At 54.9% G+C, this 26,369-nt stretch overlaps 1 protein-coding gene across 4 annotated transcripts in view; it reads left to right on the forward strand.

Moving 5' to 3' along the window:
• The first annotated feature begins 3,553 nt into the window (after window positions 1-3,553).
• KIF21B (kinesin family member 21B) overlaps window positions 3,554-26,369 on the forward strand; it is a 47,970-nt gene continuing 25,154 nt past the window's right edge. For all 4 annotated transcript variants that reach the window (XR_005451835.1, XR_005451836.1, XM_038748908.1 and 1 more), the window contains exons 1-9: window positions 3,554-3,783; window positions 21,845-22,067; window positions 22,674-22,856; window positions 23,265-23,414; window positions 23,548-23,682; window positions 24,282-24,449; window positions 24,821-24,936; window positions 25,578-25,773; window positions 26,024-26,213. Coding sequence is in view for 2 of the 4 variants with exons in the window: in XM_038748908.1 (XP_038604836.1) it covers window positions 3,743-3,783; window positions 21,845-22,067; window positions 22,674-22,856; window positions 23,265-23,414; window positions 23,548-23,682; window positions 24,282-24,449; window positions 24,821-24,936; window positions 25,578-25,773; window positions 26,024-26,213 (1,402 nt within the window). In the remaining 2 variants the exon portion in view is untranslated. The remainder of the gene's footprint in view (window positions 3,784-21,844; window positions 22,068-22,673; window positions 22,857-23,264; window positions 23,415-23,547; window positions 23,683-24,281; window positions 24,450-24,820; window positions 24,937-25,577; window positions 25,774-26,023; window positions 26,214-26,369) is intronic.

The raw sequence follows: 26,369 nt of genomic DNA on the forward strand, positions 1-26,369 counted from the left end.
GGCACCGGCTTCCCGCATCCTGCCCTTTGCTTCTGGGCTCGGCTGTAGGAGAGGCCTGCTGCCTGGGGGATAGACGTGGAAGGAAAAGGACCAGGGAGTGAGTGATGGGGGCAGGGAAGGGCAACAAGGACGTGAGTCAGTTCTCTCTCAGATGCAGGTAGAATACTCCCACAGCTCAGGCCAGGAGCAAGGGTGACAAGCAGAGTTTGCAGGTCACTAGTGAGGCCCTCTGTTCACCATTCTGCAGCCATCGGGAGAGTTTGAAGTGGGGAAGGGGAAGAGGAGGGAAGAGGCTGATGTATCCTAGAATTCCCTGGACCAGGAGATTTAGTGCCCAAAGATGCTCGGACACAGTCCCTGACACCATCCCTGTGCCTCATTACTCCAAGCTCTCACTCAGAGAGAGTACTTCCCTCAGGACCAGGGGTGGAGAGGCTACAGGGAAGAGGAAGAGAGAGAGTGAGATTGCTACCTGATCCCTGGCTCTGTCCAAAGTCCCAGATTACGTCTCATGCTGAGAGAGGCTGTGGAAAGAGGTTTGGGCCTGGCAGCACCTCTCACATCCAACATCCCCAGCTGGGAGTCGCTCCACATCTGGAAAGCCCAGCTGGGTCCTCTTCTTGGACCCTTCCTGGGGAGGTGGGGGGCAGAGGGTGGCACGAGGCATTGGGTGAAGGGAAGGCAGCTGGTTAAGCGGCAGCAGAGACTGCCTGAATGAACCAGTGTTCCTGGCCGGGGGCTGGATCCAGGCAAAGAGCAGACGCTGCAGGAGGAAGGCAGATTCATAGGGGAAAATGGATTCAGGGCCAGCAGCTTTTTTGTCAAAACTAAGTGGCTGCTTTGGTTCTTTTCTAAGATGTTCATCAATCAGCTAATCAATCCTCACCCTTTTGTGTTATTTCAGAGTCATCAGTGATGGACAGGGACAAAGTCCCTGTCCTTAACGGGGCTTACAGTCTAAATAGGAGGGAGAACAGACATTGAATCCCCATTTTACAGATGAGGGAACTGAGGCCCAGAAAAACGGACTTACCCAATGGCACACTGCGGGCAAGTGGTAGAGCTAGGTTTGGAACACAGGTCCTCTGATTCTCAGGCCCATGCTCTTTCTGCTAGGTCGTGCTGTCTAGTGGGCACTAGTCAGCCCATCCACTGTCAGGGCAGGCTTCTTAGTCGAGAACTCCCTTGCCTTTCTCTCTGTCTCTTCTGAAGGTAGAACAAGAGGAAAGAAACCTCTTTGCTTCAGTTATCTCTTCTGTAAAATGGGGATTAAGACTATGAGCCCATGTGGGACAGGGACTTTGATCCTGTCCATCACTGATGACTTTGAAATGACAGAAAAGGCCAGGGATTGATTAATTGATTGGTGAATAACTTAGGAAAAGAATCAGAGCATCCACTTAGTATCGCCTGCAAAGCCACTGGCTCCAAATCCATTTTCCCCTAGGAATCTGCTTCCCTCTTGCAGTGTTGGCTCCTTGCCTGGATCCAGCCCCCATCCAACCCCTGACTGTCTTGTATCTACCCCTGTGCTTACAACAGTGCTGACATGGTAAGCGCTTAAATACCATTCAAAAAAGGGAGCTTGACAGCTAAAAGGAAGGCCTGCCAAGCAGCAAGGGTGTTTGACTCTGGAATGAGGAACCCAGAGGCTGGGCCGTCACCTTCTCCCTTGGTCAGCCACCTCTCCAAAGGTGATTATGGTATTTATTAAGCGTTTACTATGTGCCACACACTGTACTAAGCACTGGTGTGGCTTAGTGAAGCCACACTTAGAGGCTTAGAGAAGTGGCTTAGAGAAGCAGTGTGGCTCAGTGGAAAGAGCACGGGCTTTGGAGTCAGAGGTCATGGGTTCAAATCCCAGCTCTGCCAGTTGTCAGCTGTGTGACTTTGGGCAAGTCACTTAACTTCTCTGTGCCTCAATTACCTCATCTATAATATGGGGATTAAAATCGTGAGCCCCAAGTGGGACAACCTGATCACCTTGTATCCCCCCAGTGCTTAGAACAGTGTTTTGCACATAGTAAGTTCTTAACAAATACCACCATTATTATTAGTGGAAAGAGCACCTGTTTGGGAGTCAGAGCATGTGGATTCTAATCCCAGCTCCGTCACTTGCGTGCTATGTGACCTTAGGGAAGCCACTTAACTGGGCCTCAGTTACCTCATCTGTAAAATGGGGATTAAGACTGTGAGCCCCATGCAGGTCAACCTGATTACCTTGTATCTACCCCAGCGCTTGGCACATAGTAAGTGCTTAACAAACACCATTATTCGTTATTATTCTACAAGTAAATTGGTTTGGACACAGTCTCTGTCCCACGTGGGGCTCGCAGCCTCAAGTTTTCAGTTGCGGGCTTGCCAGGGGGCTGAGCCCCCAGGGGATTCGCCCACCCAAATCTTCTGTCCGGGAGAGGGCATCCGCATTCTCCATGCACGGTTCCCAGACGCAGGAACCAGCTCAGGTGCAATCAATGCAGCAGAAAATCCAAGCTGGGTTTCTGCACTAGGAGATCTCCCGGCAGAGGCCCTCCTACCCCCTTTCTGTTGCCATCTCCCCCAAAGCCTCAGAGGAGGGGGGGAATCTTTACGCTCTCATGCCCTGCAAAGCAACCCTTTAAAAGGCCCGGCTCCGCCCCTTAATAATAATGATGGTATTTGTTAAGTGCTTACTATGTGCAAAGCACTGTTCTAAGCACTGGGGAGGTTACAAGGTGATCACGTTGTCCCACGGGGGGCTCACAGTTTTAATCCCCGTTTTACAGATGAGGTAACTGAGGCCCAGAGAAGTGAAGTGACTCACCCAAAGTCACACAGCTGACAGTTGGCAGAGCGGGGATTTGAACCCATGACCTCTGACTCCACAGCCCGGGCTGTTTCCACTGAGCCACGCTGCTTCTCCCCCAAAACCTCAGAGGAGGGGGGGATCTTTACGCTCTCATGCCCCCCAACAGCAACCCTTTTAAAAGGCCCGGCCCCTCCCCTTAATAATAATAGTATTTGTTTAGCGCTTACTATGTGCAAAGCACTGTTCTCAGCACTGGGGAGGTTACAAGGTGATCAGGTTGTCCCACGGGGGGCTCACAGTTTTAATCCCCATTTTACAGATGAGGTAACTGAGGCCCAGAGAAGTGAAGTGACTCGCCCAAAGTCACCCAGCTGACAGTTGGCGGAGCGGGGATTTGAACCCACGACCTCTGACTCCAAAGCCCGGGCGCTTTCCACTGAGCCACGCTGCTTCTCCCCCAAAGCCTCAAAGGAGGGGGGGTTCTTTAGGCTCTCATGCCCCCCGAAAGCAAGCGTTTAAAAGGGCCGGCCCCGCCTCTTGGGCCGGTGTAGCTGCCGATTGGGCCGCGGCGGGGCCGGGCCGGGCCGGGGCTCTGCAGAGCGTTGGGAGGAGGGGCCCCAGCCCGGCCCGCCCCCCGCCCCCTTTGTTTCGGGCTCGGCGGAGAGGCTTAAACCCAGGGTGGTCGCCGGCTCGGCTGCTTGGCAGCCCCGGTGGGGAACCCCCGGGGACGGGAAAGGGACGGCTGGGCCCGGGAGCATCGCCTGCTCCGGCTCGGGCTGGGCAGCCCCGGGCCAGCATGCCACCCTCTCTGGTCGCCGCGGCGGCAGCGGCAGACCTTGCCTCCCCCCCCCCCTCCTCCTCCACCCCCATTTTGGTAATTCTTCAGCCTCGGGCTTCTTAGCCTCGCTCCCTCCCCTTGATCCATGCTGACGCCCCTCGGGATCTGGGAGAGCCATGGCGAGCCAGGGGGACTGCTGTGTCAAGGTGGCGGTGAGGTAAGGACCTGGGTGGGGTGGGGGATCCCGGGGGGTGCCAGCTTTGTTCTGAAGAACAACCGGGGGGGGGGGGGGGGCATGATGTGCGAGAGGCCGGGGGGAAGCTGACCCCTCTTCCCCTGTCCTGCAACTCTCCCCGCCGTCCCGTCCCCCCCCCCACGAGTGTGATCCCCAAGAGCCGGCGCGATGTGAGAGGCAGGAAGGGGTGTCCAATCCCCCTCCCATGTAAAGAGGATGCTTTGTTTTGGCAATGCTGCGCCGTTCCCCCATCCCACGCGCCCGCACGCCCAAAATGATCAGAAATCTAGCAAACAAGGAAATCCGGTATTTCACACCCAAGCCGGGCTCGCGCTAGTGTGTCTCTTGCCTTTCCCCTGCACCTTTCCATGTGCTGGCCTTAAATCGATGTATCCCATCCTCTTAACATACAGTATGTTTGGTTTTGTTCTCTGTCTCCACCTTTTAGACTGTGAGCCCACTGTTGGGTAGGGACTGTCTCTATATGTTGCCAATTTGTACTTCCCAAGCGCTTAGTACAGTGCTCTGCACATAGTAAGCGCTCAATAAATACGATTGATGATGATGATGATGCACCCCTCAACCTCCAAAACACACACACACACCCCACACACACACCCCCGCCCCCCGCTGTGGCCTCTCCTGGTGACCCTTCTCCACCCCTCATACAAAGGTTTCCTCGGATTTTTCCCCTCGGTTCCCAGGCTGATGCTGTCCCTCGTAGTTGTCGCTGGGAAGACAACCCGGCTTAACAAATACAATTTTTATTATTTATTAGTACCCCGAAGCACTGGACTGGTTTGGGTCTGGGTCGGGGTCTAGAGAACTGGGGGTGGGGGGGAAGAGGAAGGAGAGGTAAAGGTCACCTCCAGGGGAGGGCATCCCCCCCCCGGAGGATGCCCCTAAATGTTTGGGTCGCTTTGCAGGAGAAGAGAGATGCCGAGGGATCCATTTTGTGCTGATGGGATTGGGGTGAAATGCAGATGGATTTGGGGAAGGGGGGGAGAAGGGGAGAGGAAATGGCGGGGGCTTGTTTTAGGGAGGGGAGGAGGTGGGTGTCTCAGAGCTGGAGACACAGGAAACCGCAGCGAAGTCGAACCAACCGAGCTCTTTGTGACAGACAGCCTCCTTCTGGGCCTGGGGCCGGGTCGTGCTAGGTGTTTGGAAGGGGTCAAAAGCCAGGGGAGGAAGAGGGTGGCGTGGGGGTCGGGGATTTACAGAGATGGGGAGGGAGGGCCGAAGGGGGACCGGTTAGAAGATGCTCGCATCCAGCCTGCAGCAGAGTGGGATGGCTCAGGTTCTGGCCTGGCTTGTGGGGAGGGAAGAGGGAGACAGTGCGTGGAGAGCTGCAGCATGGTGAGGGGCGGGGCGGGAGAGAAGAACCCCCCTCTACGGCTCTTTCCCGAGATCTCAGGAGGAGGAGGCTAACCTCAGTTGGGTGAGAGCCAGGCCGAAATCTAGAGTCGCCCTCCTTTACCCTCAACCATTCCCGACTAATCTTCCCTGGGGCCCGGGGCCACTGGGGATGCCCGCAGTGGCCGGGCTGGGAGAGCAGGCCCAGATAGGATGGGCGGGGCCGGACTGACAGATCTGCACATGTCCAGTGGCTGGCAGGACCTGACCTCCAGGAGCAGGAATGGAGCCGCTCCCTGCCCTCCACCAGGCCAGCGTTGGCATCTCCTCCTCCTTGCACATCTCCGGGGGTTCGCCCTCTGCCCGCCCTGCCTTCCTCGATGGACTGTGCTGCCAGACAAAGAGCCCGAGCGGCGGGTTTCCCCTGCCCCCCCCCGCCTACACACACACACACACACACCAACACCCACCCACCCACCCCCCCCTCTCTCTCCCTGGGTGGGGGGGCGGGGGCTCGGCTCTGGAGCTGACATTGCATCCGGATCCTGCGGAGGTCGCGGGGCTGGTGGGGGCAGGGTACCCGGAGGGGTAGAAGGAGGGAACTGTAAATCCGGCATCTGGAGTGCGGGAGGCTGAGACAGAAACCTCCATAAAAGGGAAATGGAGGCCCGGCCCCATCCCTGAATAGCCCTCGAGGGGAGGGGGCCAGGCAGGGGAGGGAGAATCCTTCCTGGGGGTTCTTTCTCTGGACACCATTTTACTGCAGAATGTCGCACAAAGGCCCCCCCCCCTCCCCTCGGCCCTGCGGGGCTCAGGGCTTGCTGGACAGGCTGACCTTTGACCCTTCAAATTCCCCAGGACTGGCCTCCAGGAGTTGTGGGGGCAAGGGTGGGCAAGCTTGGAACTCCCTGGCTGTCAAACAAGGAATTTCCAAGCAAGATGCCCTGCCCTTCGGGGTCAGTGACAACGAGGGGCACGGGGGGGGGGGGGCGGGGGAAGGTGTCATCTGCCTCTTGTCCTCCAAAAAGTAGGATTAGGGCGCTCCCTCCCTTTGAACCTCCCCTCCAAGCCCAACCTCCCCCCAATCCCCCTCCCCCTACCACTCCATAGAACTTGGGGAAAGGGGCTGGCCCTCCTCACTGTCTCCATGGGGCAGTGCAGTCCACTGCATTCATTCATTCAATCGTATTTATTGAGCTCTTACTGTGTGCAGAGCACTGTACTAAGCGCTTGGGAAGTACAAGTTTGCAACATATAGAGACGGTCCCTACCCAATAGCAGGCTCACTGCAGAGTCGTTGAAGGTCAGGACCACAGAGAGCTGGGAATGGGTCCCTGCCCAGGGTGAGGGCATCTAAGTGAGCCAATGCCAAGTCCACCCCTCGCATCAGCTGGGCCACCCTCCAGCTTATGCCCGGGCATGGGAGTCAGAGGGCTTGGGTTCTAGTCCCAGCTTCTTCTCTTGCCTGCTGTGTGACCTTGGGAAGATCATTTAACTTTTGGGTGCCTCAGTTTCCTCATTTGTAGAATGGAGATTCAATACCTGTGCTCCCTCCTCCTTAGAGTGTGATCCCCAAATGGGACAGGGACTGCTTTGCACCTGATTAACTTGCATCTTACCCCAGTGTTTAGTAAAGTACTTGGCACATAATAAACATTTAACAAATCGTACAATAATTATTAGGTTCAAATGGGAAGGAGCCGCTGGCTCTGGAAAGCAAAGACTGGCTGGTCCGGGCCAGGATCTGGGCCACACTTCTGCCACCCGAGGATTGGAATTGGGGACAGGTGGCCCCGGGGGCTGGGAAGGTGTCAGTCAATTAGTTTTACCTAACCCCTGCTCCCACTTAGGGAAAATTGATGATGGAAGGGGAGGCACTGTAGAATGGAAGAAATGGAGTGTGTGTTTTGGTTGCGGGGGAGGTCGGGTCATCTTGCCCAGCCCCTTGCTCCAGGCAACCACACCCTACATTCAGACCAAAGGGATCAGACCCAGTTCCTGTCCCACAAGGGGGCTCTCAGAGGTCATGGATTCTAATCATCGCTCTGCCACTTGTCAGCTGTGTGACTTTGGGCAAGTCACTTAACTTCTCTGCGCCTCAGTGCCACATCTGTAAAGTGGGGATTAAGACTGTGAGCCCCACATGGGATAACCTGATTACCTTGTATCCTTCCCAGTGCTTGACACATAGTAAGCACTTAACAAATACCATTATTACTATTATTATTACTATTACTCTCAGTCTAAGGGACAGGGAGAACAGATATTGAACCCCCATTTTACAGAGGAGGAAACTGAGGCACAGAGAAGTACAGTGCTCTGCATGCAGTAAGTGCTCAATAAATAAGGTTGAAGTGAAGTGACTTGCCCAAGGCCACAGCAGGCAGTTAGGAGTAGAACTCGAGTCTTCTGATTTCCATGCTTGGGCTTTTTCCTCTAGGCCATGCTGCTTCCCAAAGGACTTGTGTTATACAACTCCCTCTGTCCTTCACAAAATCTGATTTTAATGGCTTTTTTTGGGTCCAACATTGTTCTATCTTTGGGACAAAAGATGTGGGGATGGGAGGGGCAGAGGGAAGGGCACTAGGGGTGAGGAGATTATCTGAATACAAACAGTCTGGTGTGGCACGGTCAGGAGGGTGAGGGACCTGCTGGGGGGCCTACTCTGCTGTCTTTGTGAGCAGTAATCTCCCTTGTGATGCGGATCAGGACCTGTAATCCACAGGACTGAGTGACTGGAGAGCAGGTGTGAAGTGAGAGAAGGTTCTGGGGCAGGCAGTCACTCAGTTGTATTTATTGAGCAATTACTGTGTGCAGAGAACTGTACTAGGCGCTTGGGAGAGTACAATATAACCAAAAACAGGCACATTCCCTGCCCACAACGAGTTTACATTCTAGAGGGGGAGACAGACATTAATATAAATAAATAAATTACAGATATGTACATGAGTGTTATGGGGCTGGGAGCTTAGCAGTGAATAAAGGGAGCAAATCAGGGTGGCGCAGAAGGGAGAGGGAGAAGAGGAAAGGAGGGCTTAATCAGGGAAGGCCTCTTGGAGGAGATGTGCCTTCCATAAGAGCCTTCCATTAGAGAAGCAGCGTGGCCCAGTGGAAAGAGCACGGGCTTTGGAGTCAGAGGTCATGGGTTCAAATTCCGGCTCTGCCAGTTGTCCTTGTAACCTCCCCAGTGCTTAGAATGGTGCTTTGCACATAGTAAGCGCTTAACAAATGCCAACATTATTATTATTATTATTATTATTATTATTATTATTATTATTATTATTGTCAGCCATGTGACTTTGGGCAAGTCACTTAACTTCTCTGTGCTTCAGTTACATCATCTGTAAAATGGGGATGAAGACTGTGAGCCCCCTGTGGGACAACCTGATTGCCTTGTAACCTCCCCAGCGCTTAGAACAGTGCTTTGCACATAAGCGCTTAATAAATACCATTATTATTATTATTATTAATAATATCATTATCATCAGGCTTTGAAGGTGGGGAACATGTCTTGGCCTGGAGGAGTGAGGAGAGGAGATGGAGGAGGTGACTCACTCAAAAGTTCTGGCTTTCAGGTGCTCCCCAGACTCTGCCTCTCCTACTCCTTTTAATACTATCTGGTATTTGTTAAGTTTTTCTATGTGCCAAGCACTGTACTAAGCGCTGGGGGAGATACAATATAACCAGTTTCCACATAGGGGTTACAATCTAAGTAGGAGGGAGAACAGGTATTGAGTTCCCATTTTGCAGATGAGGAAACTGAGGCACACAGGAACAGGCACTGAGGAATAGAGGGATTGAATTCCCATTTTGCGCATGAGAGAACTGAGGCCTAGAGAAGTTAAGTGGATTGCCCAAGGTCACACAGCAGGTGTGGTGGAGCTGGGATTAGAACCCAGGACCTCTGACTCCCAGACTCGTGCTCTTTCCACTAGGCCATGGTGTTTTCCTGTTCCCAGGGGCCCTGCTGGGGTCTGGTATGTTATTCAGTGGAGAAATCATAGGGAGTGTCTTTAATGAGGGTTAGGGTACCTCCTAGACCCAGGGTCTCATCTTCACAGAGTGGGCTTGGGCCTACTGCACTCTCTGTCCACTGATCTGTGGTGCCCACCAGGGCCAGGCCAGGAACAGAATCATCTGCTGGTCTCTCCTTGCAAGGCAGTGGCAGGGTGGGGGGAGGGGGTGTGCAGGGGGAGCAAGGTAACTCCGGTCAGCCATTGGGAGTGGAGGGTAGGCCCCCCAAGAAAACAGCCCCAGGGGGCATCTTAGTGAACCCATCAGGTCGTCCCCCGGGGGCCAGGAAACTGAGCCCCAGTGATTGGGGAAGGAAGCTGAGTCAGCTAGCGAGTTTATTTCAATGCACTTACCCCGACCACAGCCCTGGTTATGAGCACAGCCCTCCCCTCCAGTCCCTAAGCCCCTCTGCCTGCCCAGCCCCACTTATCTCTGCCCACCCGGCTTGGCCTTCCTTCCTTATTGCAGCATCCAGGCTCTCCCCTGCCCCGGCTCAGAGATGATGGAGTCGGTGGTCACTCTGCTTTCATTTGCTCTGGGAGTTACCTGGGTGGTGGTGGGCCCGGTCTGGAGGGACCCTCATCTGTGTATGCTATGGGATCGATCCCCAAGGTGACGAAGGTGGTAGCCACCACACTTGCTCTTCCTGGGGAATCCTGATTGAGTCAAGCTGGGGCTGAGGTGGGAAGAAGAGTAAACAAGAGGACGCTGGAGCTGGGGGTCGTTTTGTCCGACCCCTGCTTCTGGACAGCACCACCTCTCCCTCAGAAAAGCAGAGCCTGAAGGACAATCAGCTGAAGGCAGAGCCCACTTCAGTCTGATAATCCCTTCTGCCCCCACCCCGAGGGTTTCCATTTCACAAACATGGGAAACCGAGGCTTGGAATCAAGCCTAAACTCCATGGGAAGCTGGGGCCCAGGAGTGATGAGGGCCAGGACAGACCTGCAGTAGCTCAAGGAAGTTAAGCAAATGTCTGTGCTCCCTCAGAAGGCAACTTCCGCCCAGGCCCCAGTTCCTCCTTAGTGCACTGGTCTCTGCTTGGCTCCCAGCCTGAACGGTTGTGATTGGCGGCAAAAGTGATGTAGGCCTAAGACAAATCTAGTTTACACAAGTGAGATCTGTTCAGGCAGTTTCCTCCCCGGCTCAGTGGACATTGCGGCCTGAGCGGGAAGGTGGAGGCTGGAAACTTGCCTCTCTAGGTGTCTGCCCAGTTCTCTGCCATAAGCCACAGGGCAGGAAGTGGTCTGTGGGCCCTTGGATCCTGCCCCCGACTCTCCATGGATGGTCAATAGGGAGCTCCCTTTGGCTGCCCCCACCCTGCTCACCCTCTTCTCCTGGCTCTGTGGACTGTAGCGAGTGGGAGGGAGGTGAGATTTCAGAAGGGCTTCCTGCTGCTTGGGGAAAGGCCCGCCACCCAATGGAACAAATTAATGATTTGGCTAAGCAAGAGGGGGCACTGAGCCCAGTGTCTGAGGAAGAAGGTCCATCTAATCCCTGCTTCATAATATCTATATTCCTCCACCCCTGCAATGCGGCTACTTCTGGGGACTGGTCCCGGCCTTCTCCGTGCCATCTTCTCCTCTCTGCCTACCCCGAGATCACACCCCGGAGCCAGAGAAAGGGGAATGTGCCACTGCCCCGAACAGCCAAAGTTCTCTCCCCACAGACTCAGCATCCTGTCTGCTCCCCGAGGATGTACTCCCTGCAGTAAGGGCCATAGTTGCCAACCCCTCTGCCCAGGGAGACAGCCAGCTAGCCAGAAAGGGGCTGGGCCCAGGTTCCAGCCCCTGAGGTAGAGTCTAGAGAAGGTCATGCCAACTGGAGAGACTCAGGCAGAACCCAGAGCCCTGCCAGCTCCACCCGTCACCCGCCTCCATAGACCTAGAGGCACTGATTCCCGGAACCAAAAGGTTTGACCCTGGGGAGTTAACAGCCGAAACTAGGCGTCCTGATTCCCAGCCCCCAGCCTGCTCCGTGCCCACAGCTGCTGCTGAGGTCTGGGTCTCGGGTGAAGGGAGGCCTGGGTGCTACTCCAGGGGACTGGGAAGCTGCAGAGGAAGGGAAGGGAGCTGCTCGAAGGAGAGCCCCATGAACAAAGCTAGAGAAAAGCTTGGAGGGAGGAGATACCCGGAGGCTGCAAATGGAATTTAGACTGTGAGCCCACTGTTGGGTAGGGACTGTCTCTATATGTTGCCAACTTGTACTTCCCAAGCGCTTAGTACAGTGCTGTGCACACAGTAAGCGCTCAATAAATACGATTGATTGAATAAAGGACCCGCTGGTAGCTCTGGATTCTGTGGCTGCCTAGGATTACTGGCCAGAGAGAGTTGCTGGCTATGGGCTCTTACTAGTCCCATTTCCAGTGACCTCAGTGACGCCAATCATGCCATCCGGGAGAGGGTCTGCAGCCCCTAGGAACTTGAGGTTTGAGATTCAGTTGGCCCCGCTCCAGAGGAGCGTATGGTGGGGGCTCCACGTCGGGCTGTCCCCCTGACCCAGTGGCTGGCTCCCTGACTTGGTGGCTATCCCCCAGACCAGTGCCTGTGTCTCTGACCCGGTGGCTTTCCCCTGACTCTACATCTCCTGCAGGTGGAGAAGTAGCTGGGCCACTAATGCTTAAATGAAGACAGCAACAGTGTTCCAGGTAGCTGAGCACAGCTCAGGTGCTGTCAGAAACTTAGTTGCAGCCCTCTCCGGTCCCAGGGTCCAGGCTCCACCCCATTATCGGTGGCCCAGCAGGGCTGGGACGGGCAAGAAGCTGGGGAGCCCCAGATAGCAACTCCCGGAGCAGGCACCAGCCCAGCAGTGCAGGAATGTGGTGCAACAGGCAGGCAGAAGGGCCGGTCCCCAGGGCCGGAGGCTGCTGCTCCCGGCCAGATGCTGCTGCTTCTGCCTCTACCAATGCAGCCGCCCTCACACAGTCTTTCCCAGAGCAGGAGAGGAGCCGGGGCTTGTGGGGGAGGGGGAGTAGAGCCCTCTGGGAGGTCGTGGGAAACTCCCGACAGATGCACCCCTCATCCTGGGGGGAGGGGAGAGACGGGGCCACAGCTGAGCCCTTTCTTGCCTCTTGATTCCTTAGGAGGTCCCAGCTCAGCCCGTGGGGTGGAGCTGGGCTGGGAGGCGCCCGGATTCTCGGGGGAAAATGCCCTCCAACTTCCCCGAGTTGAGCGCCCGGACAGTGGCTTACTGCCTCCCAAGTCCAACTCAGGGTTCAGAGGTCCAAAGGTACTGTTGCTTGGCTTGGGAGTCAAAGGTCATGGGTTCTAATCCCCGCTCCACCTTTTGTCAGCTGCGTGACCTTGGGCAAGTCACTTGACTTCTGTGCCTCAGTTCCCTCATCTGTAAAATGGGGATGAAGATTGTGAGCCCCACGTGGGACAACCTGATCACCTTGTATCCTCCCCAATGCTTAGAACAGTGCTTTGCACATAGTAAGCGCTTAACAAATGCCATAATAATAATAATAATGATGATGGTATTTAAGCACTTACTATGTGCAATGCACTGTTCTAAGCACTGGGGAGGTTACAAGGTGATCAGGTTGTCCCACAGGGGTCTCACATTCTTCATTCCCATTTTACAGATGAGGTAACTGAGGCCCAGAGAAGTGGAGTGACTTGCCTAAAGTCACACAGCTGACAGTTGGTGGTGCAGGGATTTGAACCCCTGACCTCTGACTCCAAAGCCTGGGCTCTTTCCACTGAGCCACGCTGCTTCATCATCATCATCATCATTTGGCCTTTTACCCCTATGATTCCCTTTCAGGCAGTCAATTATTTAATCAGTGGTACTTATTGAGCACTTACTCTGTGCCATAGAGAGAAGCAGCATGGCATAGTGGCTAGAGCCCGGGCCTGGGAGTCAGAAGGTCATGGGTTCTAATTCTGCCTCTGCCACTTGTCTGCTGTGTGGCCTTGGGCAAGTCACTTTACTTCTCTGTGCCTCAGTTACCTCATCTGTAAAATGGGGATCGAGAATGGGAGACCCATATTGATTCAGTCAATCAATTGTATTTATTAAGCGCTTCCTGGGAGAAGGACTGTGTCCAACCTGATTTGCTTGTATCCACCCCAGTGCTTAATACAGCGCCTGGCACATGGTAAACACTAACAAATACCACAGTTATTATTATGATTATTAGAGCACTGTACTAAGCGTTTGAGTTCCTTCTCGACTGGGGTTCACCCTCACACTGGTCCTACTGGTCCAGGCCTCTGCCCGGCAGAGATCTGAGCCTGGTGGGGCAGGGGAGGATGTGAGGGGAGAAGAGTGCTAGCCAAAGGACTAATGAGTGGGAGGGGACAGTCCATGTGCCAGGTTCCAGCGCTTAAAACAGTGCTCTGCGCATAGTAAGCGCTTAACAAATACCATCATTATTATTATTATTATTATTATTATTATTATTATTTAACCAGGGGGTGGAGTGAGGAACCCCAGCAGGCCTGCCTCTCAGGAAGAGAGGAACCTAGAGAAGCAGCGTGGCTCAGTGGAAAGAGCCCGGGCTTTGGAGTCAGAGGTCATGGGTTCAAATCCTGGCTCCGCCAACTCTCAGCTGTGTGACTTTGGGCAAGTCACTTAACTTCTCTGGGCCTCAGTTCCTTCATCTGTAAAATGGGGATTAAGACTGTGAGCCCCACGTGGGACAACTTGATCACCTTGTAACCTCCCCAGCGCTTAGAACAGTGCTTTGCACATAGTAAGTGCTTAATAAATGCCATCATTATTATTCTTATTAGAGGAGGGGAAGATGTCAGAGTCTTGCTTCTCATGACACCCTTCCTCCACCACACTGTGGGAAGGGCCCTGGGGAGAGGATGGGTCAGGAGGAAGAGGACTCTTAATGTCTCCCTGGCTCTTTCCCTCCCCCAGCCCCTCTGAGGTCCCGATTACTGCCCTATAAAATGCTGACCTTTGCCCCGGAGGACAAAGCCGCCCAGTCCGCTGTCAGCATTCATCTCTTTTCCGTCCTTCCTCCGGAGCTCATAGGCTTTTGGTGGTAGAGCTGTCAAAGTATGAGGGCTGGGGCCAGGAAGAAGCTGGGTTCTCAGACTGGGGAGCCCTGGCACCCTGAAGGATCGTGTGATAGCCCACCCCTCAGTCTGTTCTAGATTTAAAGAGCCAGTGCTGTGATTTTCCCAGAGGACCAGAGACTGACTCCCTGAGGGGGAAAGATCCGGTTTATAACTAGAACCTGTCCCTGTGTTCCTGCTCTGCCCCATTCCTTGGGGTTCAGAGAACCCCAGAGATCAGGTGGATGAGGGACCTGTTGGGGAGACTAAACCCACAGATCTGTGCAGGAAAAATTATCTGAAAGGTGAAGAGTGCTCCCCACAGCTTTATTAATAATGATGATAATGATAATTGTGATATTTGTTAAGCGCTTACTATGTGCTAGGCATTGAACTAAGCGATGGCGTGGATAGAAGCAAATTGCATTGGACGCAATCCCTGTCTCGCATGAGGCACACAGTCTTAATCCCCATTTTACAGATGAGGGAACTGAGGCACAGAGAAGTGAAGTGACTTGCCTGAGGCCACACAGCAGACAGGTGGCAGAGGCAAAATTAGAACCCATGACCTCCTGACTCCAAGGTGTCCGTGCTCTACCTACTATGCCACGCTGCTTTCCTATACCTCTCTGCCTCGTGTCCGGAGGTCCCAGAGTTGGGCAGGGCAGGGAGACAGGAGAGACTCTGGGGATCATCTGCTGCCTGGTAACGGCCCAGATCCAATCTCCACCCCTCTTCAGGCTCCTCGCCCCCCAGGCCAGGTCTGTGCGGCGGACAGCCGTTCAGGAAGCACTTAGGACGATGGGCATTGTTGATCTTGGAAAATCCAGCAGAGACCGGAAACTCTCCGAGACGGGATCTGAGAGAGACAGTGACTGTCTGCCAAGACCTTCCCGTTCTGGGGCCTGGTCAGCACTTCAGTACCCAGAGGGAGTATGGCGGGGGTCGTGCCGGGTGGCCTCTCATACCCATCAGCCGAAACTACCAGAAACTACTGATTAGCTTGTATCCTACCCAGTGCTTGGCACGTAGTAAGTGCTTAACAAATACCATTTATATCATTATTATTATTATTATTACATCTCAGTTTTCCCCTCCAGAAAATGGGGAAATTGTAGGTTTACTTTCCCCCAGGCCTCGACTACTGCTCCACTGAATGGAGAAGCCAGACACTGTCCAGAGCTCTCCTCCTGGCTCCCCTCACGTGCTGAGAACCAGGGAAGAGCAGGGGTTATTGCCCACCTTGCCTGCCTTGCGGGAGTAGGGCCAGAGAGACCATGTGGCCCAGTTTCACACAACATATCAGGAGACCAGCAGGAATCTGAGCGCACATCTCCAGGGTCCTTTTCCTCAGTCCAAGATCCTTTATGACATAATTGTGTGAGACTAGTCCCTGGTGGGCCAGGCTGGGCATCAGGACCCTGGGTCCTTTCATTAGTCGGTCAATGGCCTCAGGGCACAGCAGCCCAGGAACAAGGGCTCCTTGCCCTCCCAGAACCATCTTGGGGGTAGCCCGCTGAGGAGTCCGTCGTGGGAGTCAGAAAGCATCCCAAGCCAAAAGATCATGTCCATCTTTTCCCTTTGCTAGCCTTTCTGCTCCCCTCGCCCACCCCAGCCCCGGCCTCTCTCCTCAATACAACCTGAATCCAGCAAAAGGGTTGGAGCCCGGCTCAAGCTGCCGGAGCCGATTGGCCTGGAGCTGGAGACCAGATCCCGTTCTGTGCTCTGCTCCGGTCACCCTCAGGGCCTCTGATTTGATTTCCTTTATCGCCCTCTCTGCCATCCGCCAGGGTAATGAAATGGTGCTTGAATCGGGTCCAGAAACCTCAGCTGAGACAAGCGTGCGACGCTGAACTTCCAAAGTCAGGTCCGTGGGCTCTCGCCCCTTCCAGCAGCTCCCAGATGCTGCCTGTGGAGGGGTGTGGGGGGGGCACTCCTCCTGTTTTCAGTAGTCCAGGGGGCCTGGACCAATCTGGACCGAAGCCAGGAGATGGGAAGGGCCTCGTTCCCACTCTGGGGATTTGGGGGCTGCTCCTTTGGGAGTCCAGCCAGAGGAGAACAGCTTGGGGAGGAAGCGGAGTAGGAGAAAGGGCTGGGTGCAGGGAAGCAGGACATCCCCAACCACCATCCACTGCAGATGCTAGACTGGCCTGTCCGGCTCCAGCTTGTCCCTGGCTCTCGGGTGCCAGGGTGGGGGAAGGGACAGTCTGTCTCTCCCACTAGGCTGTCAGCTTCTTGAGTGCAAGTATTGAGCCGATCAGCTATGTTGTGTGGTACTGTCCCAAGAGCTTAGTACAGTGCTCTCGTTGTGGGCAGAGAGTGTGTCTGCCTGACAGCTCTGTTGTATTGTCATAATAATAGTGATGATGATGGTATTTGTTGAGCGCTTACCATGTGCCAAGCACTGTTCTAAGTGCTGAGGTACGTACAAGTTAATCATGTTGTCCCACGTGGGGCTCACAGTCTTAATCCCCATTTTACAGATGAGGTAACTGAGGCCCAGAGAAGTGAAGTGACTTGCCCAAGGTCACACAGCTGACGAGTGGTGGAGCCGGGATTAGAACCCATGACCCCTGACTCCCAAGCCCGGGCTCTTTCCACTACGACATGCTGCTTCTCTCACTTGTATTTGTACTCTTCCATGTGCTTAGTACAATGATCTGCACACAGTAAGCGCTCAATAAATGATTGATTGATTGCTCTGCTTTCAGTAAGAGCTCAATAAATACTGTTGATTGATTAATCCCAGGGGGAGAAAGCACTCTATTTTTGTGATCCATCGCTCCCGCAGGGTTTCCTCATCCCCAGATTTGGTAAGAGGCCAAAACACCCACCCATGACAGAATCTTTCTCGGGGGTCAGAGTTGGCGATCCTTCCCACTGCCCTTCTTTCTGTTCAGACCCCTGGAGGAATGGGAGGATGTTTCCTACCTTGCTGGGTTCCACAGGGGCTCAACAGAGTCCACTCCAGCCTGGAGGTCCAGGAGCCAGCCACTTGACCTTGGGCAGGCCCACACCCTCTGTGGGCCTCAGTTTCCCCATCCATCCAAGGCCTGGTAGTAGTTGTGGTATTTATTGAGTGCCTGCTGATGGGAGTGGAGTGAAGTGGGAGCAAGAGACACATTCCCTGCTCATAATATAATGGAATTTACAATCTAATGGACCAATCCTCCGGGAGTGTTTGTAGGAAGATTGCTCTATATTGTTATTATAATTATTATGAGCAAATGATTAGGAGCAAAAACTCCTCACTCAAGGCTGTCCATCACCTCGCCCCCTCCTACTTCACCTCCCTTCTGTCCTTCTACAGCCCAGCCCGCACCCTCCGCTCCTCTGCTGCTAACCTCCTCACTGGGCCTCGTTCTCGCCTGTCCCGCCGTCAACCCCCGGCCCACGTCCTCCCCCTGGCCTGGAATGCCCTCCCTCTGCACATCCGCCAAGCTAGCTCTCGTCCTCCCTTCAAAGCCCTACTGAGAGCTCACCTCCTCCAGGAGGCCTTCCCAGACTGAGCCCCCTTTTTCTTCTCTCCCTTCCCATCCCCCCTTCCCTATCTCCTTCCCCTCCCCACAGCACCTGTATATGTGTTTGTACAGATTTATTACTCTATTGTACTTGTACGTATTTACTGTTCTATTCATTTTGTTAATGATGTGCATATAGCTTTACTTGTATTTATTCTGATGACTTGACACCTGTCCACATGTTTTGTTTTGTTCTCTGTCTCCCCCTTCTAGACTGTGAGCCCATTGTTTGGTAGGGACCGTCTCTATGTGTTGCCAACTTGTACTTCCCAAGCGCTTAGTACAGGGCTCTGCACACAGTAAGCACTCAATAAATACGATTGAATGAATGAATGAATATGACTGTTGTTGTGGTATTTATTAAGTACTTAGTATATGCCAAGCACTGGACTAGATTCAGTTTATGAGATCAAACATGGTCTCTAGCCCACACAGGGCTCATGTCTCTTTTATCCCCATTTTCTAGATGAGGAAACTAAGGCCTAGAGAGGTTAAGTACTTGCCCGCCAATCATTCCCAGGCCAGAGCCATTTTTTTTGTATGGTATTTGAAGAGTGCTTACTATGTGCCAGACACTGTATTAAGCACTGGGGTAGATACAAGCAAATCAGATTGAACACAGTCCATGTCCCTGATGGGGCTCACACTTTTAATCCCCAATTTACAGATGAGGCAGCTTGGGCACAGAGAAGTTAAGTGACTTGCCCAGGGCCACACAGCAGACAAATGGCAAAGCTGGGATTAGAATTCAGGTCCTTCTGACTCCAAGGCCCAAGATCTATCCACTAGGCCACGCTGCCTCCCTTTTTACAACATCCCTAATGAAGTGGGGATCATTTGGCACATTCTAGACTGCGAGCCCACTGTTGGGTAGGGACTGCCTCTATATGTTGCCAACTTGTACTTCCCAAGCGCTTAGTACAGTGCTCTGCACACAGTAAGCACTCAATAAATACGATTGATTGATTGATTTGGTCTGGGGATGAAGCACCCTTCGATGGCAAGGCCCATCTCAGGGCCCAGCGAGAGCCCTTTCACCCCCAAAGGAGAAGGGGCTGGGTTAGGTTACTGTTTATGGAGAAAGCAGGAGGCAGGCGGGGGATTGGGATGGGGGTGGGAGATAGGTGGGAGCTTGGATGTGGGGTTTTGGAAGGCGGGCAAGGGCTGCAAGTTGGGGCAAGGGCTGCAAGGCTGGGGTGGCTTTTGCATTCCCCAGCTGCCTCTCCCAGTGGAGTCTGGGCCAGCCCCTTCATAGCTGAACTGCCCCAAATCATTCCAGCTCCTGAACAGGGCAGCAAGCTTCCCCCTTCCTCTCCCTGCCCTTCCCTCTGCCAGGAACCCTGGGAAGCAGAGGGAATCCCAGGAACAGGAAGGGGAAGAAGCCAGTTTCCTTCATACAGGGCAACTAAGCCAAGCTCCTCTGGCCCTGGAGCCCTGCCCAATTGGGTCCTCTGGACTTTTCTTCTCTCTAAATGTTGGCTTAGGGTGACTGAGGGAACAAGGGACCCGTTGTGAGGGGCGGGAGCTGGACCCTGGCATGAAGAGCTGTGTCACAGACTCAGCCTTGGCTGTGGTGGTTACCAGGGAAACCTTGCCACGAGAATGGCCGGTTTGGGGGTGGGGTTGGGGACGGAGTGACCGGAGGCTTCAGAGCCCCACCTTGGGTGCCCTATCTCAATCTCTGAATTTCAGCCAATTTCAGTGCTGGCACCTCCAGGTTCCAGAGACAGGGCCCGCTGGCCACTGGTGGTCTTGGGGATGCAGTGTGGCCTAGTGAAAGAGCCTGGGGTCGGGCGTCAGGAAACCCGGGTTCTAGTCCCAGCTCTGCTGTTTGTCTACTGTGTGCCCTTGTGCAAGTCACTTAACCTCTCTGTGCCTCCATTTCCTCATCTGTAAAATGGGAATAGAATACCTGTTCTTCCTGCTTCTTAGGCTGTGGAGCCCTGGGTGAAACAGGGATGGTGTCTCATCTTTTTATCTTGAATCTACCCCAACGCATAACACAGCGTCTGGCACATAGTAAGAACTTAATAAGTATTTTTATTCTTGAGCTCCTTCTGCTCCCTATCTGCATTGGGCTGACCCTGCTGACTAGCTTTGGTGTTGGACACAGAGAAGAACAGTGGGAATGATAATAATAATAACATTTATTAAGTGCTTACTATGTGCAAAGCACTGTTCTAAGCACTGGAGAGGTTACAAGATGATCAGGTTGTCCCACAGGGGGCTCACAGTCTTAATCCCCATTTTACAGATGAGGTAACTGAGGCCCAGAGAAGTTTAGTGACTTGCCCAAAATCACACAGCTGACAATTGGCGGAGCTGGGACTTGAACCCATGACCTCTGACTCCAAAGCCTGTGCTCTTTCCACTGAGCCATGCTGATGAAAGGGAGGAAAGGAAGAAAGGGAAAAGGAATTGAAATTTAGCCCAGGCGAGAAAGGGATGAGTGGGGAGGAGTAGCTAGTCCAGTGAATCCCTGTTGCCCAGTGGTCCTCTGCCCACCACCCTCTGAATAGGGCACTGATCAGCTGCTCTCTGAATCCACAGAGGGTAAACTGCAGGGCCAGATCGGGGTAGGGTATGAAAGCAAGTTCTTGTCTACCAGGGGAACTGGGCACTGGAACAAGAGAGGAGAAGGGGTGGAGCTTTGTTCTGAAGATCTTTAAAGGCAGGACCACCCCCCACATCTGGCTTGGAGGTAGAGGATTAGACTACGTGACCTCTCAAGATCTCTCCCAGCTTTAGGGTTTCCTGTGGCTGTCACAACCAGGCTGCCTCCGGGGTCTGATCAAATCAATCAGTGAATCAGGTTGTTTATCGAACATTACAGAGGGCGGAGCACTGTACTAAGCAAGTAACACTCATTCCCTGGCCTTAAGGAGCTTATAGTCTAATGGGAGCAGCATGGTTCAACAGCAAGAGGCCTCCCCAGACTGAGCCCCCTTTTTCCTCTCCTCTTCCCCGCCCTACCTCCCTCCCCTCCCCACAGCACCCGTATATATGTTTGTACAGATTTATTACTCTATTTATTTTACTTGTACATATTTACTATTCTATTTATTTTGTTAATGATGTGCATTTAGCTTTAGTTCTATTTGTTCTGACAACTTGACACCTGTCCACATGTTTTGTTTTGTTGCCTGTCTCCCCGTTTTAGACTGTGAGCCCATTGTTGGGTAGGGACCACCTCTATATGTTGCCAACATGTACTTCCCAAGTGCTCAGTACAGTGCTTTGCACACAGTAAGCGCTTAATAAATACGATTGAATGAATGAATGAGGAAGAACAAGGATACAGTAAGGAGTGGAATGCACATTTCAAAATGAAACAAGGGAATAAATGACTGAACACAGACACCTATGCTCCAATGGTGGGTCCCCATGCTGGCTGGTGAGGGGAATTTGAGGAGGGGAGCCCTTTACTTGGGGGAGGGGTCTGAGCTTCAGAGATGCCACAGTTTGACCTGGCCTGCCGGACCCAGGACAGGCTGATCCCTACTGACTGCAGAGGGCAACTGAAAAAAAAATGGATCTTAACACTTGCCCTAGCCTTTGACTGGTAGTCTTAGTATCCCCCAGAGAGACTCTCCCAGACTGGGTATCCCCTTGCCTCGCCTGCTCCCACCAGCCTTGCCAGCAGCTCAAGCCAGACTGTGGGGACGCTGGCTGCCTGGGCCCTCCTCCTTTTCTCCTTTCCTTCCCCTTTTGTGCCCGTTCTGCTAGCTGGGCCCAAGAGGGATCAGGAAATACCCTGACTGACTCCAAGGGCAAGAGGGAGGGTGGGAAAGTGGGAGAGAGAGAGGGTGGGAAGGGTCAGGCTGAAGGTGGGAGAGAGAGAAAGGGTAGGAAGGGTCAGGCTCTGGAGCAGGATCTGGACCACTGCACCCTCCCCACTCCAGGTCCAGACTGTGTTGAGGGGAAACTGCGACCTGAGACCTGACTACCAGCCTCCTGCGCTGTGGCCCGGGTCAGCTAGCTTTCTTCCCTTCCCCATCCTCGAGGACATCCATTCTTCCCATTCTCCCATTCTCTAGCTCCCTCAGTCTCCTGGGCCCCTTCTCAGCATCCCCCACCTACTTATACAGAGAATGTGGTGGCTCGCCACCTGGGTCTGATCTTTGCTCTCCGCCTGGTTCCGGGCAGGATCCGACCCCAGCTGTCGAAGGAGAAGATCGAGGGCTGCCACATCTGCACGTCGGTCACCCCGGGGGAGCCCCAGGTGTTGCTGGGAAAGGACAAGGCCTTCACATATGACTTCGTCTTTGACCTGGACACCTTGCAGGAACAGATCTACACAGCGTGCGTGGGGAAGCTCATCGAGGGATGCTTTGAGGGCTACAATGCCACCGTGCTGGCATATGGTCAGGTGGGAGCAGCTCTGGACCCTGGCAGTGGGCAGGGCCACCTGGGCTTGACCCACCACCAGGCAGGGGAGCAGGAAGATGGTTAGAGGGGGGAGACAGCAGTGCAGGGTCACCTAACCCCAGTCAACCCATGAAAAGGCTTTCTCAGACACTGGGTGGACGTTGTGATTTAGGGTAGGTTCCAATCTGTGCTGGGAAGGTGGGCCCCTACCCAGCTGGGGCCTGGGAGGAAACAGTCACTTCTGGGCCTTGGGGTTGGGATTGGACTGGGTGGGTGGGGTGGGTGGGTGGGAGATGAGCGGGTTTCCCAGGGTCTGGGTTGGAGGCTGGGAGATGAGTTCCTTGAGGGTCTGAGGTGGTGACTGGGGCATGGGATGGAGGGAGCCCATGGCTGGATGGGTCTTGGGGGGTTTCTGAGGGGCCATGAGAGCCAGACCAGACCTGACCCAAGTCCAGGGGCTGCAGGGAGCCCTGCTTGGTTTTAACTGCATTTTGGAGTCTGGTCAGCCTAGGCCAGGGAGGGGAGGGGGCTTTGGAGGAGTCTGGTCTCTGAGCTCTAGTTGTGACCAGAAGGGCCCCTGTGACCACGTGCGCTCTTCCGAGGGCAGACCGGGGCTGGGAAGACCTACACAATGGGCACAGGCTTTGACGTGAGCACGGCAGAGGACGAACATGGCATTATCCCACGTGCCATCACCCACCTCTTCGGGGGCATCGAGGAGCGGAAACGGCGGGCTCAGGAGCAGGGTCTGGTCGGGCCAGAATTCAAAGTCAGCGCCCAGTTCCTGGAGGTACTGAGGTTGGGGGATGTCCTGAGGCTTGGAGGGAGAAGACTGGGGGAACAAGGAGGCTGGGGGTCAGTCCTGGGAATTGGAGGGAAGGGAGTGGGGGAAGAGGAGCCTGGTGGACGGTGGGTCCCTGCATGTCTGTACTGACCTCTGTATTTTGGAGGGTCTCTTTTCTCACACTTGCTGCCCTGGGGAACTCAAGCTGGGGAGCTTAAGCCATCAGAGTGGGTGGGCTGGTGGAAGTATGCTAGCCCTTCAGTTAGCCCAGCACCCCCATCTCCTCACAAGGGGCTGGGACCTCCCAGCTGCGGGAGTATCAGGACTGTGGTTGTGGGCAGCAGGGGTGGTGGTGGGTGTGTCTTTGCCAGGCTGGGCCTCACCCTCCCTGCCCCCATCCCACCCCACCCCTAGCTGTACAATGAGGAAATCCTGGACCTGTTCGACAGTACCCGGGACCCAGACTCCCGACACCGTAAATCCAACATCAAGATCCACGAGGATGCCAGCGGTGGCATTTATACTACGGGTGTCACCTCGCGGCTTATTGGCTCTCAGGAGGAGGTGAGTAGCTGGAGGGTGGGGCCTCGGGTCTGGAAGGGGTACCACACACCCACCCTTTCTGCCGTTCCCTCCCCCCTGCCATGCCTGGTGGCCACCACCCAGTGCCCCGCTTACTCTTCATTTGTTCCCACAGCTAATCCAGTGTCTGAAGCAGGGGGCCCTGTCCCGCACCACTGCCAGCACCCAGATGAATGTGCAGAGCTCCCGCTCCCATGCCATCTTCACCATCCACCTGTGCCAGATGCGCCTCTGTGCCCGGCCCGACCTGGTCAGGGCGGTGACACGCAGCCATGCTGACAGGGCGTGGGGAATGGGGCTGGTGGGAAGGGGCTGGGTTTCTGTGGACAAAGACCTAAGGCAGACATGGGCAGAACCCCAGTCCCACTGTCCCTCTGTCCTTGTCCTGCCCCGGCTCCCTGCTGAGCCCTGCAGCAATGGCAGGAAGCAAAGCAGATAATAATAATAATGTTGGCATTTGTTAAGCGCTTACTATGTGCAAAGCACTGTTCTAAGCGCTGGGGGGGATACAGAGTGATCAGGTTGTCCCACGTGGGGCTCACAGTCTTAATCCCCATTTTACAGATGAGGTAACTGAGGCTCAGAGAAGTTAAGTGACTTGCCCAAGCTCACACAGCAGACACGTGGCGGAGCCGGGATTCAAACCTATGACCTCTGACTCCAAAGCCCGTGTTCTTTCCACTGAGCCACATGGCAGGGCTAGGGGCGGGTGACAGGGGGATATGAAGATTCTCTGCTCAGTCCCTGGGTGAAGCCATAACTCCCAAGGAGGTTGGTGGTGAGTGCCCGGAAAAAGTGATTGGATGGCTTTAGGAAGGTTCTTGGTAACGGTCTTTCCTCCCCTGACAGGTGAATGGAGAGGGGCCTGGGCTTCCGGAGGGCTCAGCTCCCAGCAGTGAGTACGAGACCCTCACAGCCAAATTCCACTTTGTGGATCTGGCAGGCTCAGAGAGGCTGAAGAGGACAGGGGCCACGGGCGAACGGGCCAAAGAAGGCATCTCCATCAACTGCGGCCTGGTACGGGCACTGAGGGCGGTGAAGGGGACACTACCAGTGGGATGACAGCCCCTGCTCTTCCCCACACTGCCAAGTGGGATCAGACTCGGAATCTGGGCTCCTTATGGGATCCAGGGCTGTGGGACCTGACTGGACTCAACCTCCCACACTCTCCCACTGGCCCAATTGCCCCAAGCTGGGAGGCCCATTTGTGTCTCTAGGTTGGGGAGATGGGTGGGCTGATCCCCTTCGCCCTGCAGGGAAGCAATGCAGCTGGTTCGATCAGGCTTTCCCCCTACCCCAAGGGTGTCCTGCGGGGGCTGGCAAGGGGGCAGGGGATGGAATTCTGGCCAAGGGCAGCCCACCAGCTCGGAGTCTTGGCTCTCTGGCAGCTGGCCCTGGGCAATGTGATCAGTGCCCTGGGTGACCAGAGCAAGAAGGTGGTCCACGTCCCGTACCGAGACTCCAAGCTCACCCGCCTCCTGCAGGACTCACTAGGAGGCAACAGGTAACTATGGCACTTGCAATGACGGTTTAGCTGGCGGGAGTAGGGGGCGGACTGGGCAGCTGGGCCACAGGTGGGAAGGGCCTCGCAGGCCCCTAGGCCCCCAGGCCCTTAACTCCACTCTCTGCTCCTCCTCCATCTTCACCACCCATTCCCTGCAGCCCAGCTCCAGACATGCTGTCCTGGGGGCCCCTCCCCTGGGGGCTTCTCCATGGCGGGGGGGGGGCCCTCTGATGGAAGCTCCACCACTGGGGGAATCCTTCAAAGGAGCTCCTACCCTGAGGGCTCCCCTAGCCCCAGGGGATTGGGGAATCTCTGGCTCCAGGAGACTTGGCCTGTCCTGGGGCTGAGCCCTGCTCTCCCTTGCTCTTGAGCCCACTGGACTGAGCTGAGGTCTCTGGAAGGTCCACCTGGTTTCTTCCAGGCCCCCCACCACTCCACCTCCCCCCATCCTCTTGGAGGGCACCAGAGACATGGGGCAATTCCAGGCCGGAGCCGCTAACTTCCTGGGCCGGGGAGCCATTCCCACTGGGACCACTCCCTCCTCACCAACCCCTAGAAACAAAGGTCCTTGGAAGGAGAGCCCCCGCATGGTTTTCTCCCGGTGTGTCTCTCCCCCCACCCCTGGCATCGTCACCCCTCAGCCAGACCATCATGATCGCCTGCGTGAGCCCCTCGGACCGGGACTTTATGGAAACGCTCAACACCCTCAAGTACGCCAATCGGGCCCGCAACATCAAGAACAAAGTGGTGGTCAACCAGGACAAGACCAGCCAGCAGATCAGCGCCCTTCGGGCCGAGATAGCCCGCCTGCAGATGGAGCTGCTGGAGTACAAGACGGTGAGGGAGGGAGGGAGGGACCCTCCAGCCAGGGGACCCCCTGCCCCTGCTCCCAGACACCTGGCCTGGACCAGCCTGAGGCCGGAAGGGCTGCGGCCTTGCTCTCCCAACTTTCTCCTCGATCCCCCTTCTCCCTTCTCTGTTTTTTCCCTGGCCCCTGGCTCCCCATCCCCAGCGAGACTGAGAAGGGTCAGGGCTCTGCTGGGTCCGGTCTGGACGCCTGACCTCTGTCGGCCCCTGCACTTGGCAGGGCAAGCGGGTGCTGGGTGAGGACGGCGCAGAGGGCTACAGTGACCTGTACCGGGAGAATGCGATGCTGCAGAAGGAGAATGCGGCCCTGCGCCTGCGGGTCAAGGCCATGCAAGAAGCCATCGATGCCATCAACAGCCGCGTTACCCACCTCATGAGCCAAGAGGCCAACTTGCTCCTTGCCAAGGCTGGTAAGGCTGGGGGCATGGGTGGGAGGCTCAGGAGACTTTGCCCTGAGTGTCCGTTTGCACTAGATCCTCCCCCAACCTTGGCCTAGCCCCTCAGAACCTCCCGAGCTGGAGAAGCGTCTGTTTTGAGTTTGGCAATGTGGCCCGAGGCTGCTGCAA

The sequence above is a fragment of the Tachyglossus aculeatus genome, chromosome 7, assembly GCF_015852505.1.
Source record: "Tachyglossus aculeatus isolate mTacAcu1 chromosome 7, mTacAcu1.pri, whole genome shotgun sequence".
In the NCBI taxonomy this organism is placed as follows: Eukaryota; Metazoa; Chordata; class Mammalia; order Monotremata; family Tachyglossidae; genus Tachyglossus; species Tachyglossus aculeatus.